The 15,297-nt window shown below is 42.5% G+C and overlaps 2 protein-coding genes across 5 annotated transcripts in view; one reads left to right on the top strand and one right to left on the bottom strand.

Annotated features, from left to right (window-relative positions):
- The window catches only part of Kcc (solute carrier family 12 member kcc), an 83,192-nt gene extending 78,401 nt beyond the window's left edge, over nucleotides 1–4,791 (bottom strand). The window contains exon 1 of one of the 2 annotated variants that reach the window (XM_076377676.1): nucleotides 4,680–4,791. In XM_076377676.1, coding sequence (XP_076233791.1) covers nucleotides 4,680–4,752 — 73 coding nt within the window. In that variant the 5' untranslated portion in view covers nucleotides 4,753–4,791. The remainder of the gene's footprint in view (nucleotides 1–4,679) is intronic. The other variant, XM_076377679.1, reaches the window with a different exon arrangement.
- A 4,236-nt stretch (nucleotides 4,792–9,027) lies between these two features.
- On the top strand, nucleotides 9,028–14,943 carry Brd7-9 (Bromodomain containing 7/9). 3 transcript variants are annotated; one of them, XM_076378380.1, is made up of 3 exons: nucleotides 9,028–9,105; nucleotides 11,918–13,618; nucleotides 13,693–14,943. In XM_076378380.1, the coding sequence occupies exons 2-3, from the start codon at nucleotides 12,028–12,030 to the stop codon at nucleotides 14,346–14,348; spliced, it is 2,247 nt and encodes a 748-aa protein (XP_076234495.1). In that variant the 5' UTR covers nucleotides 9,028–9,105; nucleotides 11,918–12,027; the 3' UTR covers nucleotides 14,349–14,943. The 3 variants fall into 3 exon arrangements, with proteins under 3 accessions (XP_076234495.1, XP_076234493.1, XP_076234494.1); XM_076378378.1 differs by lacking the exon at nucleotides 9,028–9,105 and adding an exon at nucleotides 10,115–10,320; XM_076378379.1 differs by lacking the exon at nucleotides 9,028–9,105 and adding an exon at nucleotides 11,009–11,116.
- The last annotated feature ends 354 nt before the right edge of the window (nucleotides 14,944–15,297 follow it).

Raw genomic sequence — 15,297 nt, 5'->3', positions numbered from 1 at the left:
GTGGTTGTTCGTTCAAAAGCTGAGCGTTATAGTCACCTAGGTCCAAAGGGGATACACTGAAACGTTCGTGGCGGTGTTTTCGAGTTGTAATTACGCGCTCGATCGCACACACGGTCAGTTAAGGTGCAAGGTTAATAGACTTCTCTAGGAAAATCAATTCCATGAATCAATTTTCACGGAGGTCTAGAGATTTTCACGAACGTTAATACGAAACGAGTTAATCGAAATTCTTTTAATAGTTTTAAATTACAATCTGCTTTGTAATTAGAAAATACTGCTACCACAGAGTTATTTCATTCCATTCAAACTCAAAATCTGTGCATTCAAGCAGGGGGTTGAAGAGCACAGCTTTCTTTTCTCTGTAATTATAAAAATTTGCACAAAATAGAAATTTCTAAAGGAATGCTTCGTCGAGATTCGATGTACATTGTTCTTGACAAGTAGACCTTACCTCAGCAGGTAGTCTAAACACAACAGGGAAAGGGTTTCTACCCTGCCTAAAGCTACATGCTCCAATTTCCCTCGTCTGAGGGCGCCACGTCTCTCGGCTGACATCCCGACAAAGGATACAAGATATTGCGCGAAACTGCTTCTATTTACGAGGTGACATGAACACGGCAAGAACAAGCGAACCGTAGACACGTTAGCATGACAAATGCTGAAATTAAATTCAGATCTTATTTTTCATCTAAATGTAAAACAGCATCACTTGACTCATTTTTTATCATTCAAAGAGTGCAAAGAAGTAGGAATTTCATAAAGGTATAACGAATTTGATGCTTCTGACTTTAATAAATTGCGAAGAAGCTTCAATCTCAAGTGAAGGAACACAGACGTACCCACTTTGCTGCTTCATCAAATTGTAGCCATCTGCCAAAACAAACACAGTTACTTTCAAAATGAGTTAGAAGCCTAGCAGATTCTAACAAAAATACTATTCTTCCTCAGATACCTAAACAATATCTATTTACAACACATGCAATCCATCCATTAATAACTTGATACATCTACCCTAGATGAATTGCATCTCCGATGCACCGAAGAAACTCTAGACCAGTCAACCGCAGACCGCAGATGATCAAAACAATATCGCTTCAAGGAAAGATGATTATTCATAGAACTTGCAAACACGTCAGCAATATTTTCTCGATCGATTAAATCCGCTGGATTTCCAGAAGACGCGGGAAAGCGTTCACCCGGAGACTGATGAAGGGTTGATAAGCTTCGCCGAAATTAAGAACCCTTGTACGCGCGTTTTCCACGCCGCCAATTCGTGACGCTCATCGACGGGTACCGCGAACCCGCGAAAGGGGTTGATTTGTCGAGGCGACGGGGGAGGGTGTGCACAAGTCCACCACGTGCACGATCGCAGAGTCGTGCGGTGAAATACAACGGCGTAGGGTGGGGTTGCATGATTATCGACCCCTCGGTGCCTCGGCTTTTGTAGCAGGGATGCAGCTGCCCCTTTCACCCCGCCCTAAACCATTGGGTTTCTCGTCGACGAACTTCAGCCTTCGAGCAGCCTAGAGGGGACCGCGAGAGAGGTTCTCATGCGACCCCCTCTACGCCAAGGTCGGAAAAAAAGTTTTCCTTCTGTGGACGCGGCCCTCGAACAGAGGCGGAACTCCAGAGTCCGTGTGATACTTCAGAGTGATGCAGAATGGAGGAGGGAACTAGCTGTGAGGAGCCAGAACAGGTTGCGAGATGACTTAATTCGAGAGGGTGTGAGGCTACTCTCGCATCGTGCTCGTGATAATTAGAAATTGTGTTTCTGGGTAATTTCAGAGGGAAGGATGAATATCAACCCCTTCAGGCTTAGTGTCCGTCAAGATGAATGCCCTAATAATGTGTTTAAGAGCTTTACAGCCACTTGGATTATACTACGACTATAGCTTCCAAGATTTGACACTATCTGATTTGAAGATAAAGGCGTGAAACGATCGACCCAACCCCTCGATAACTTCAAATCGAATCGAGAATTTATATAATGTTCTTCATTAAGGCTTCCCTTGCGAAGCATGGTGGCCGCAGCTGAGAACCGCTGGGTCGATAATCAAATGGACGTGGTTCGAGTGGAACCAAGGTGGCCGACCTTGACAATTGCACCGTTACATCGATACTTTATTTTTGGCCCCGCTGCTCCGAATACTGTCGAGACATAACAATAGCTGGAACGAAGATGAGCAAGCGTTTCGCGTAACTCTATCATCGCTCGCTGTTCACGGACGCGTCCGTTCGTTTGTTTGCCGTCCTGTATTTCTTTTTCTACTTTGAACCCGCCGCTCGCGGAGGAATTTAGAACTGGAGCGTAGAAATAAAGCGCAGAAGGAGCAGAGGGGGGGCCAAGCGAGAGAACCACCCACGAGTCTACGTCAGATCCTCGGGGAAACGCTGAGGGTGCGTGGCTAATTTGGATCAAGGGTGAACGCGTGACGAGCCGAGACAATCTCCTTTTTAGCGCACCGACGATAATTGTTTCGTGAAGTAGCCACCACCTCGGACGAAACTGGCCAATTTCGTATGCTAATCGGCATGCAATCACGACTATCGACTAATTGGGGGCCGCCACGCCTCTGGAGCGTGCACGAAAATAGACAGAGGCGGGTGGACGCCAAGGTCCCGGCTATTACGATTACCCTGGAACAACAATCGCTCCCTGCGAAACGCTGACTCACAAAAACATTCGCACGAGTTATTAGAGGAGCGATCGATAATCCGAAGACTCGCGATGGGAAGGGTTTTAGCGAGTACACTCGCCTGGGGAAACTAGCTATCAACGGAATGAATGACAGAGGCGTAAAAAGTAGCTGAATCAACGGGAGGAATGTCTGAAAATCGGTAACGCGACACGCCGACGTTTATCAGACGTTCCGGTGACGAAACGGTAGCGATGCATTCCGAGCGATACGCGTCGACGTTCCTCGAATGAAACGGTGTTACGTTCCACGATCGACCCTTTGCCCACACAGTTATTGCTGCGATACGGAGTGTCGATTCAACGAAGTCCTTCGAGAACGATCTTTCAACATATAGTACTATATGTTGACAGTGTATGTTGAGAAAAACGGAACTGAAACGAACCTTTTGTCCACAATGGCAGCTGTGTCGCTTTTGATAAAGGATGTGTTTCACGATATCCATCGAATATGTGAGACAGGTATCGACGGTACAGAGTCATAAAAAGGAGCAAGTTTTTATTGTTGGATCAAGTGACCGAAAAGCGAGAAAAAGTGGTTGCCACTAGTAACATTTTTTATCGAGGCTCTCAATGGATGGTCGAACTCGTGAAAGACCAGAAGACGGATGACGACTTAGGAATCGACTGTCTTCGAACAATAGCCTGACCACCTTTTATCAGACAGTAGAATCGCCGACAAACTGTCTAGCTGTTGGATTATTCTCGTGTCTGTGCATTAAACGCGTTCAAGCTCCGTGTAGGTCGATTCAGAGCGCGATGATAGCGATGCTTCTAGTTCTCGCGGCAATCCCACGTGGCAGATAAGAAATCTAATCGAAAGTGACATAAGTAGAGTCAAATTCGCCAACACAGGCGCGGCGTTCAACCGTGCCACTAGTCTTTCTCAAAAGATCCGCTTTAGAAAACGGATTCATTGATTCTGTTAATTGCTTACTTTCATCGAATTAACCTCGAAGCCCATTAAGACAGCTCTGGCATTAGGCCTTCGCGAAGATCGATCAACCTTGACGTGAAAACCTCTAATTCGGTAGACCTATCCACTTCGACCTTTCAACGCGCTTGCAAACTGTTTGTTGCTACGGATTGCAGCGATCTTTATCCGACTAGAGAAGTTATTCGATGGAAAGCTGATTGGGAACTCTTATAGTCTAAGACTGAGGATTTAGTTTAGGTGACCTATTACGAGAGTCGGGTCTATTTTACAGAACATGCTCAATGGTTGAAGCTTAACATGCCGGAAGTATTAGCGATGAAATATGTGATATTTTTTTTGAAATATTTCATTCGAAGGAGACCTCAAATTGAAAGAAAAAATTCTTCGCGAACCAAGCTTTACGCTTAAGCATTCAAACAAGTGTATAACAAGATGGATAGCATCTGGTTAATGTTTGTTCAAAGAAACAGTTCACGATTTCATGTCTACTCATAAACCTACTTAATGTATGTCTGAATTATTTGGTGATCTCGCGTATAGTAAAGGTAAACATGAATAACTTCAGACGAACATAAAAATTGCTACGATGCGATATTGCTGAGATGCACTTCATTCAAATAAAATAAACATTTTAAGTACACTGATGGTCAAAGGAAAATTTGAGTTTTTAACAGAAACGCTTTTGGCATATCCAGAAACGATTAAAGGCTAATTAGTCAGTTTTGGCTACTGCAAATACCACACATGACATAATGCTATATTTACTCCTTTTGTATAAGTGTAATTATCAAGTTTCCGCGACGAGTTAACTCGTTTCACCCATTGCGGAAGTATTTTCAGACAACGAGTTAATTGGTCTTAGCAAAACCGATACTTTGCTGCGCGATAGATATCAGTTATCATTTCCAAGTAATGGTAGTTATACAATAGTATGCATTATCATTAATCGATCAAACTCTCTTTCAACGCTTCATCCATGGACTACTTTTTCACGCGGTCATTTCCGCCAACCACGCGACAACACAAAACTGATAAACGTTTACTCACCATAGTCCAACGATTGTTGCTGTTGCGCGTACTGTGCTGCGCTATTGGCCGGCGTCACTCTGAATCGCTCCATTCTGCTCGACTATTCTCACAGTCACCAGCACCAAACACCAAACAACGATAACTTCTTGGTCAGTACCTTCACGTTAACCCCGAGCAACGTAAAGAAAAATTAGTCGGTGATTCTGCTCAGCAATCGAACGCCCACACTTTCGCTTGCGACGATTGGCGAACGCGTTCTCCATTCGCCGATGCGATGTCACAGGCTTCTACTGGGCCTGGTATAACTATATAGCGCTGTCAGCCAGCAGAGTAGGAGAGAGTCAGAACTTGAAGCGACGATGGAAGCAAAAGAAACAAAGACGCGAAGAGGAAAAAGCGTCTGCCGGCGTCTGCCAGCGTCTGCCAGCGTCTGTGTACGTGCGAGTCGCCGACGTATCTCTTTCAGTGGACTCTTTTTCTTCCAGCGGCTCCACGCACTCCGCTTCGCTTTCTTCGCGCGAGGAACGACTGCCTCCCGCAACGTTCCGATCACGTATTCAGCGTGTCGTGTTTGCTCGCGAGATCGAAGGGGTCTCAGCTGATTTCGTTGATGCCTCTGGCCCGCGTGACTCCGTTTGGCGCGCGCGATTCTTTCCGCTCGTGACCGCGGCGCGTTTAGGAAACCGACTGCTGACTGTTCGCCGCCGCGCGCTGACACAAGTCCTACTCATGGCTTCGGCCTGATCGCCGTTTTATATATACATATGTACGTGTGCCACGCGACACACGTCCGTGCCGCGTGTTTGCGTGCGTGCGTGCGCGTGCACGGCCATTACGCCAGGGGGCCCCGCGCCGATACGTTTCCAGCAGACACGGCCGCGAGACAGGGGCACCCACGTGTTGGTGCGTCCGTGCGTGCATCGCTCTGTTCTCCCCCAGGACCGTAGCAACCACGCATAACTACCCCCAACCCTGCCCCGCCATTGGTCGCCGACCAGAGGGTAGGAGCTCGGTCCCAGGAGACTGAGCCGGGAGGGGGCTGCAAACGAAACAAAATCAAAACGTTAGTTCCCCAAGTCTGTAAGAGAGTTGACGATTGTGGCTTGTTATCCGTTCGTTCGTTGCTCGAATATGTTGGGAGTGATCCAGCCTGTTCTTTGGGAATAGAGGAACAATATTGGCTTATCGGTAATTGATAATTAATGGTGCTTTGGTTACAATGTACTGTGTATTTGGTAATGTAACAGGTTGCCTAGCATGCGCGTTCGCGTGCTGGGTATCGTATTGAAAACACACACTGTTATCGAGTCGTAATTATGCATATAGCAAGCAACCTATTAGTAATAACGATAAAGGTTTGTGTATGTTGGTAATGATGCACGATGTAGCGTGAATACATAACTGGGAAGCTTCTGAATTATTAAATGTAATTCTTTCGAGAGTATTTTTATGAGTGGTGCATTTCAGAATATTAATACTGTTCCATGGTGAATGATTGGTCGAATTAAATTTAGAGCTGATAAAATATGTAGTGCGATACGGTAAAAAGTGATAAGAGCCGTATACTGTATATTCATATTATACATGGAAGTCTGAATATAAAAAGTTGCAGGCTCGACGTCAACTACATTTACGCCCCTATGTGAACACCTTTGTGTACCCTTCCGCTCCCTCTTTTACCGTGAATGTAAATTATATATATAGGGTGTAAAGTTAAAAATCAAACAGAATTCTTATCATTTCAATTCAAGGAGAATTTGTAACCCTATGTACAGCAAAACATACTTAACGAGAAATTAAGGTATAATTATGAATTAGCACTTTCGTAAACTTTACTTTTGTCAAGAACTAATTCGTGCCCCTTGCTCCAAGCGCTTCCGTGAAACGTCTAGTAGAATTACAAGTTGTTGGTATCTCTAGTCAGCCCTGATAATTTGCTCGACGCCTTCCTGACGACTTTGTGGAACTTTTAAATGCAACATTCACTGTAAATTTCTCTGATGAAATTTACCACTTTTCTTCGCCTTCGTCTTCGTCAATCCTAAATGCTAAGGACAGTTAAGAAAAGAAAATTTCTTAAGAAAACAAATAAAGATTGCGTTGCAATCTGCGTTGAATTGCATTAATCTTTACTCAAAACATCTTCAATAAAAAACAGCTCTCTTTCTTATATCTCGCATAAGATTCTTTACTGTGTCCGATTATAGTTCCCTGCAGTTCATATTCTCGGAAGACCTTGCATCTCACGTGTATTCCCGCACGATGCACGGGTGCATCCACCTATGCGTGCACCCACATCAACCTTTTCCAGGACCGTATCTTCGATTCGACACGCCACCAACGAAGACGATTCCGAAAACTCTTAATTCTCGATTCTGAAAAGTTGTGATCTCGTCGGAAACGAACTTCATTACCTTGTCTTATATTTAAAAATTCATTTGCAATGCAAATTCAATAAAGACATTTCGTAGATAGCAAGGGATGCAACGTTAGCCCGAGAGTATTGATTATTGCGGAATCTCTTTAAGTGCAGATGTCTCGACGAAATGTTCGAACGCATAATTACCAGTTGAATTTTTATTTAAGGCTAGGAGGGAAATACGGTTCGAGCACCACCGGCTGAGATGAATCATAATAAAAAATACGATCGATACAAGTTACCGAATGAATCTTCGAAACGTCTAATTATTGGATTCATGAAGTTCAGATCGGAGATCATGTGAATGCATTTGTGTATATCATGCACACATGTGTGCTCCATATTTCAGGGTTACGTGTGGCTAAGGTGTAACGATAACACATGATCGTGATAGCGTGTGCATCTGCGTGTCTACACATGCGATTGCATTTTAGTGCAGCGATGCTGGATGAGTAATCGCGGAACTTTCGTCGGTTGCCAGTGTCCTGTTCTAGGTGGCAGCAGGAAACGGAAGCCTTTCCTTCAAGGAATTCGTACTATGCATATTACACTGCACTTCCTTTTTTTTTAACAGAAAACAATAAAAATTTGATTCTATTTGAAAGCACCTTCTGAATAATTCCAACGCAATTATTCTAGACATTTGACAAAAGAGAATTAAAATTTCTGCCGAAATATAGATGCAACCACTGAACAATGCACTAATTCTAAAAAAAGCATCTCAGAAGAAAATCATAAACACAGGTTGCTCAAAGGTGATGTGAAACAGACAAAAATAGAGACTACCACAAGCGACCATATAAAAAGAAGAAGTTGTCACTAAAAGCTCGTGACGGTCTTAAAAGTCGCGCGGAGACACGGTACTCGTTTCTGGGCCTTAAAAATTCATTTGCCTACCAACGGGAGGTAATAACCGTCCTGGTGCATCGTAAAAAGCTACTCTATCCAACGGCCGATATCGGAGAAGCTCTCTTATCGAGTACACCGTCGCGAGATCTCTTTAATAGGCAATGCAGAGAGACGAAGTGTCGTTAAAGGTAGACTGCACTTGTGCACTTACACGTGCACGTTTCCCTGGATTTTTTCACGCGAGGCAAAATGGATTTCGATCTAGTAATCCACTGGAAAAGTACTTGTTACCAAATCGAGATTAACGATCGCTCTTGAGGCGTTTTATACGCGAGAAAGCTACATTGGAATTTCAAATAAATGGAAGTTTAAAGCCAGCCGTGTTTATGCAAACACTGAAACAATGTAGACCTCTATCCATCAGTAGTATTCAAGGGGACCTTGGATCGATGTATTTTCGCATTCCATTGATAATGCCAGGCCATTGTCGTGTTCATCGCCTTTGTTAGTCCAGAGGATGCAAGGCATGCAGCTAGCAACTTGTTTCCGAAAGTGTGATAAATTGGAGCTGCTTTCATCAAAAGTTTTCTCAAGTTCGCAGTATATCAGCTTCAAAGTTTGCAGTGTTATTGATCTCAAGTATTTAATTCATTTTGCATCTAAAGATCATCAAACCAGCATCTTACTATACACAGCCTAAGTATTCTTTTTTAAGTTTATATTGAATGAAGCTAACAAAATGTGTACATGAATTAATCATGTATGTATCTTTTTGAGAACCTGGTATTCTAACACTCTAATAGAAACAGATAAATGTTACCACTGATAGTGTCAGTGTTAAAACTCTTAAACAATTTTCACTTTGAACAATTACGATCTACACAGCATTTCCCTATTGTTTCCCAGCTAATCCTTCGCAAATGTACATTACATCTGCCATAACTCTTTTCTCATCAACTTTCGACCAAGTACTCCTCCTCTCCTCAATTTTCTCGAGGATAACGAAATATTCTCTTTATTTCCTTCAGGTTTCCAGTACGCAAGGTCGCGTTACTCCGAGGTCTCGAGGAAAGGGAATTTAAAGGGACGAGGGAAGAACAGGAATTGTCTGGTCGGAGCACCTCGGCGTCCATGGCATCGTGGAACGCAGGGAGCCGCAGCACATCTGCACCTTCTGTATGTGTGAATTTTTTTCGAAGCAGTCGAGGGAACGTATTTCTCTCTCTCGCTCTGTCTCTCCTCATTTTATCGAAACAGCTGATCGTTGCCCCTTTAATTGCATCGCGGCTTCGGTCCGGTCGTTGTCGTTCTCGTCGGTCGCCGCGGTGCCAAGCTCGAACGAAGTTTCGATCAAAATTCGGCGTAGTGCTCGCTCGTTTACTGGGACGATCCTCGTGCGGTAAAGCGTGCCTCTGAATACGGTCGAGTGTTTCGTTGCTCCGGTGCACGGGTAAGTGCTGGGTACTTGAAGCATCTTTTGTAGGTTAGGAAGCGCCTTTCGCCTTTAAAGCTCTGTGCACAATGCAGGGTAGATATACGAGCAGAAGCGTAATCCTACCGCGTCGAGAAACAAGTCTCGAGCCGTGAAAATCTACGATCGTTATCTGCCTAAGATGCATCCACTTTGGGGAAGCCGATTTGCGACTAAACGAGCCGTTCCCCCGCTTAAATGGCATTAACGAAACGTCTTCTTAAGCCTGGCGTCGCTTGCTTTTAGCCCTTAATTAAATGCATTCGAAGACTTTGAAGAGATTAACGAAAAAAAAGAAATCGTCGCGTATAGGACATAGACAATCTTCTAGGAACTATCTCATACAACTTGCATTTGTTTTTTCAACAAGACAAGTCAGTTGAAATTAGTATTTCTTGACAGCTAGTACTTTGATGATGAATGGGATCCTTACAGTGGGAAGAAAACATTTGGGGTAGAGGTATGTGTTTAGATACCAGAAATATCGTATAATTTTGAGTAATTAAGAAGTCAGGTACTTAAAAAGGAAGAATTTCGAGAGTTTCTCCAGTGTCTTGATAGAGAAATGGAAGCTACAAGGGAATTGTCAGGCGAGTGCATTCGTAACGCGCGCTTCGTGAAAGGACGCGTCGCCATGACGGTGCAGCTGGCGAATAATAGGCGGTCGGGTGGGGGGAACGAAAGGGACATGTATATCCACCATAACGGCTTGGAGTTTGGAGTTCTGTGACGTCTTCAATGGCCGCCGCCGTACTATCTACACACGTAACGGAGCGCGGTACACTCACAAACCGCGTTCCGTGCTGCTTCACCACCTAGTGTTTACTGTTTCTCGTTAGAATTTCTCAGCAGGCTGTGGCCCGACACGCGAACCATGGGCTCGAAGAAACACAAAAAGCACAAGCGCGAGAGGCACGAAGGTGAGGACTCCGGGACTCGAATCCGGCGTATCTCTCGACTCGTCGTATCGTCGTATCGTCGTATCGTCGTTCCTCGTTGCTTTTAATTATTCTTTATCGTCTCGAATATCAGAAGTTGTCGCGTTTCTCCGTGCACCATCTCTCATATAAACAGCGATTTTCGCATATCGTGCTGTACACTGTGCTCCCACCGAATTCCAGAACGCGCCTTGAATTTAAACGGCGCCTCAACAATCGCTTCGGCATGATATTGTCTTCTCGTTCACGTCCATCGGATTGTGCTTGCGATGACAACTCGTTACCGCAATACGTCAGGTGTTCTCGTTGTATATTGTTTTCGATGCTTCCTATCTTTCGTCGCGATTCACATTGAAACGACGAGCCTCCTCAGTTTCTCAAATATTCTGTCTGTTCTTGTTTAATTATGTTTCACATTTGGTCGCTCGTTGTTGAATTGTTGAATTATTGAATACAGCACTGAATGTAATTCTGTGGCATTGACTTTTAAGTTGATGCTTGTACTGATCGCATGAGGATTCGAATGAAAAGAGTGCTCTTGAAGACTAACTAAGGCAAAGTTGAGCTTGAGTAACTGTTAGTAGTAATAGCTAGGATCCAATACGGTTGTTATTTTATAATATTTTCATTGGAATCCTTCTTATACTTATAGTTTAATAATGCACAGGAATATTGACTACGTTTTCACCACGGACAAACTGAGAGTGAGGTTGGAGTAGAAGTGAGGTGGATTCAAAAGTATAAACGAAGGTTCCACAGCGACAGGTGCGACGTGGAAGTAAGTGACGTGTAACAATGGACACGGACTGGTTGCACGACAGAAACTAGCTGTGCTTCCAAAATTACTCGAATGTCCCAAACCCTTTCAGTTTTTTATCTATTAAGATCAGTTGAAGTGCAACAAGATTTTTTCCAATTGAAGTATGTATTATCCTTTTTATTGTAGATGCAAGTAGGGATACTTTGTTTTTTCTGAGATACCAGTATGTCTGTTGCACTTCAATCATTTAGATCCCTGGCTGTTATGTACCATGGCATATAAAGGCCGTACGTGCTTTTGCTTTACCTCCTTGTGAGGTATTTTCGATTTCAATGATTGATCCTTCCTGATTACTCCTGCAAATTCAGCCAATCAATGCGACAAAAATTATTTTATTGCATACTTCTATCAAGGTTTATTTAGTTTCAGTCAAGCTACTTCCATCTCGCTTCCAGTTTGTTGAATGTGAAAACAAGGTCACTATCCTGTTATAGCGTCATTTTTATTATTATTGTCAACATTTCCCTTTTACCCTTCTGTTAATATCCTGTAGATTTTATTAATTTAAGATTACACTTCTTTTCATAATCCTGCAAGATTATATAATGCAATATCTAGCACTGTATTTTATACTACAACAATATGCTGATATTCTGCACTTTTGTATGATTTTTTGCAAGATATGTTTTATTGCATGCAATAGAATTACAATAAACATAATTTATAGCTTGATGCTTCCATTCTTTTTATGTATATAATTATTTCTATAAGGGATTTCATGTACTGTAATTAACTTCTTCTCTCTTCTTTTTTTAACAGAAGGGCATTATACAACCACGGACAAACCCCGTACTTTGAAACTAATTTTAAAAGTAGGGGGTAGCAGTGGGACACCTGAATACGGCAACGAATCTCCAAGCCAGGCAACAATGTTGTCTCAACATTTGGGTGTCTACCAACAGCAGTTGGGCCTTAATTGCCCAGTAGCGCAGGAATCTGAATACGACAGGTATATGGGACACAAAAAACTCAAGAAGAAAAAGAAAAAGAAGGATAAAAGGCACAAGCATCATCACAAAGATAAAAAACGACGACGGGAAGAATCCAGTCAGGAATCTGTGGGAGATGCAGATGAAAGTATAACTGAAGTTCCCAAAAAGATTCCGAACCATCAACTACTACCACCGAGACCTCCCTCCAGTGGAGAGCATAGAGTTGGTGTCACTAGCAATATTAGCTCCCTATCTCCATATCGTGAACCCAGGACCTGCGTACTTCGGAAAATTGCCGAACGTACACCTCTTCAACGTTTACTGGAACATCTCCTTAGATCAATGGAGAAACGTGATCCGCAACAATTTTTTGCCTGGCCGGTCACGGATAGCATTGCACCTGGATATTCTCAGATTATTACCAATCCTATGGATTTCAGTACTATAAAACAGAAGATAGACGATAATAGTTATCAAAATTTGAATGAATTCGTAGATGATTTTAAATTAATGTGTGATAACGCCACTACCTACAATCATCCAGATACGGTTTACTTTAAAGCCGCAAAGAAATTGTTGCACGTTGGCCTAAAAATGGTTACACCCGAGAAACTCAGGCAACTGAGACCTGTTTTAACCTATATGCAGGATATTTCAAAGGAGGAACTTGGATTTGAATTGGGTACTGAAGATCCAAATAACCCTGATGCTCCAGTAACAGAAGAACAGATTGAAAGAGAACGAGAACAGGAAGAACGCAACGAGGAAGCTGAAGAACTTAGGAAGGAAAACCAGAGGAAAATGAGATTAGCGAATTTAGGTAAATTTGAAGCAATTCCGGATGACATGACCCCGGAAGAGATTTTAAAACAAGCACGGGGAGCTGCGAAAGCGGCGTCAGAGAAGTTGTCACTGAAGAGGTTGAACTCAAAGATGGGTTTCCTCAGACAGAAGAAAGATGGAACCACCAGCTTACAAATAATAGTACCAGGGGATGGGGTCATTCCAGGAACTAATCAAAGACCTGTGTCATTAGGACAGCTCATAGGTAAACTGAACCATGGTACAGGTGCATTAGCAGGATTTAGAGAAGATAGGAGAAATATGTCAAAGCCAGTGAAACCCTTATACTATGGTGCCTTTGGCTCTTATGCGCCAAGTTATGATTCCACCTTTGCCAATCTCACAAAAGAAGAAACAGACCTGGTATATCAGACTTATGGTGATGAGACTGCTGTACAGTATGCAGAATCGATTTTAGACTTTGCAAAGGACTGTGATTATACGTTAACTATGGTAGATGATCTATTGGACATTCTAACAGGAGGGGATCACAGAAAAACCAAGAAATTTCTTGAAGAAAAGCGAAGGCTCAGAGAAGAAGAAGAGAAGATAAAGCATTTACTGGAGAAACCTATGCAAGATGTAAATCGTAATATTTCAAACTTGGAAGGTGTAAAGGTGGACATTGATCAGCTGAAGACGCTTTCAGAATTAGGAATTGACGTTAATTTTCTGGAAACTCTAGGTAAGTGAATATTTAGAAATAAAGAATTCGTAACAGTGATACTAACAGTGTTTTCAACTTGGCTCTTTTTACAGAGGATGAATTAAAGCTCAGCGAAGAACGTGCAGCTCTGCAAAACCGTTTAGACGATACGTCTCAAATGATAGGACGTCTGAAACAAGCGCAACACGATCGCCTGTCAGCACCGCCACCAGCTCACTTATCAAACGTTCCTAAACCATCCGAAACGGAAGTAGCATTAGCCGACAAGATCACGGATAATCTGACAGAAATAGCGAAGAAACTCCCCCCCTCGGCTATCGCTCCCGTAGACGGTTTGCGAAAAGCCATGGGGATAGCGCCCCTGGGTGGACCAGAACCTATGGAGGTGGATCCAATCACGCATAATCCAACAATAGTCGCGGAGAACAATCTGTTACAAGCCAGTACTAATCAGGTCCCGGCGAATTTGTTGTCGGTTCCTTCGCCTATCCAGAATGCAAGTCTACTCAGCCCGACTAATCAGCCGACTCAACCGATGAGTATTGTAACTGCGAATCAACCGCCGATTCAAATACAAATCGGTATGACGCACAATCAGACACCTCCGTCTCTTTTAAGCACGACGGAGACTTCAGCGGTTCCTGATCTAGAGTCTGAACTCCGTGAATTCTTAGAGAGTGACCCTACGCTAGGACACTCGCCCCTTCACGACGACAAGACACTGGAGGACATTCTGTCCGAATCTTAGAGCGTACAAGATAAATACTTTTTCATTCTAATATACCTCCTACAGGTTGTACATTTCATTCTTACGATGAACGAGTAGATTTAATGCCCAAGCGAACGATTAAATAAATGGAATCGTATCCTGTAACGCGTTGATCGACCTATCAATGCTACGTTTATTTTGTATGGATGTATTATTTATGAAGTTTGCATCGCAGCTTATATTATACGAAGCTTGTAAAGTTCACGTGAAATATAGCAAATAACGGCGGTTTAATTAAGTCGACGTGAGAACGTTTATTGAAGGTGATAAGACGACCAATATATTCCTTGATTTCTGGTTTTCATTTTTGAAATTATACACTAACGATTGTTCATCGAAAATTTTGGAGCGCAAACGAAACTAGGTACTTTAGAAGCAACAAGAATATTGTATATAAGACTAGATTCATCTGCTTCATTCTTAGATTATTTCGTGATTCATAAAGTAGTGAAATGAAATATTGCTTTCTACTTCAAAATATGTATAAGAATACGGAAGATGTTGTAAATATTCATAAATTGTATTTTTTAAATTAAATTCTTTTGAATGAGTGAAGTAAATCTATTGGAAAGAATCTGTGAAATCTACAAATTATTTTTGTAACTCAAGATTTTAAGAAGCTTTTTAGTCCATACACAAGATATAGAAATCGTGAATTATGATTTTGTATCATGATTTGTATAAGATAGAATTTCCGTGAAACGTACATTACCCTAATTCGAGGAGAAATTAATCTTCTCATTGTGATTCTACCACTTGAATGCTTGAGCTATATATCTTGTGTATCGAATATTATCATTTATCGTTATTTACGTACCCAACATCGCCATCTGCGGTATTCTCGTCTCTGGCCGTGATTAATTAATTCCTCGACGATTGATGAATTCTAGGTGAGCATTGGATTTCTGTAAAAAAGGAAATTAATCAT

The sequence above is a fragment of the Calliopsis andreniformis genome, chromosome 5 (assembly GCF_051401765.1).
Source record: "Calliopsis andreniformis isolate RMS-2024a chromosome 5, iyCalAndr_principal, whole genome shotgun sequence".
NCBI lineage: Eukaryota > Metazoa > Arthropoda > Insecta > Hymenoptera > Andrenidae > Calliopsis > Calliopsis andreniformis.
This window is presented reverse-complemented; position numbering and strand designations above follow the sequence as displayed.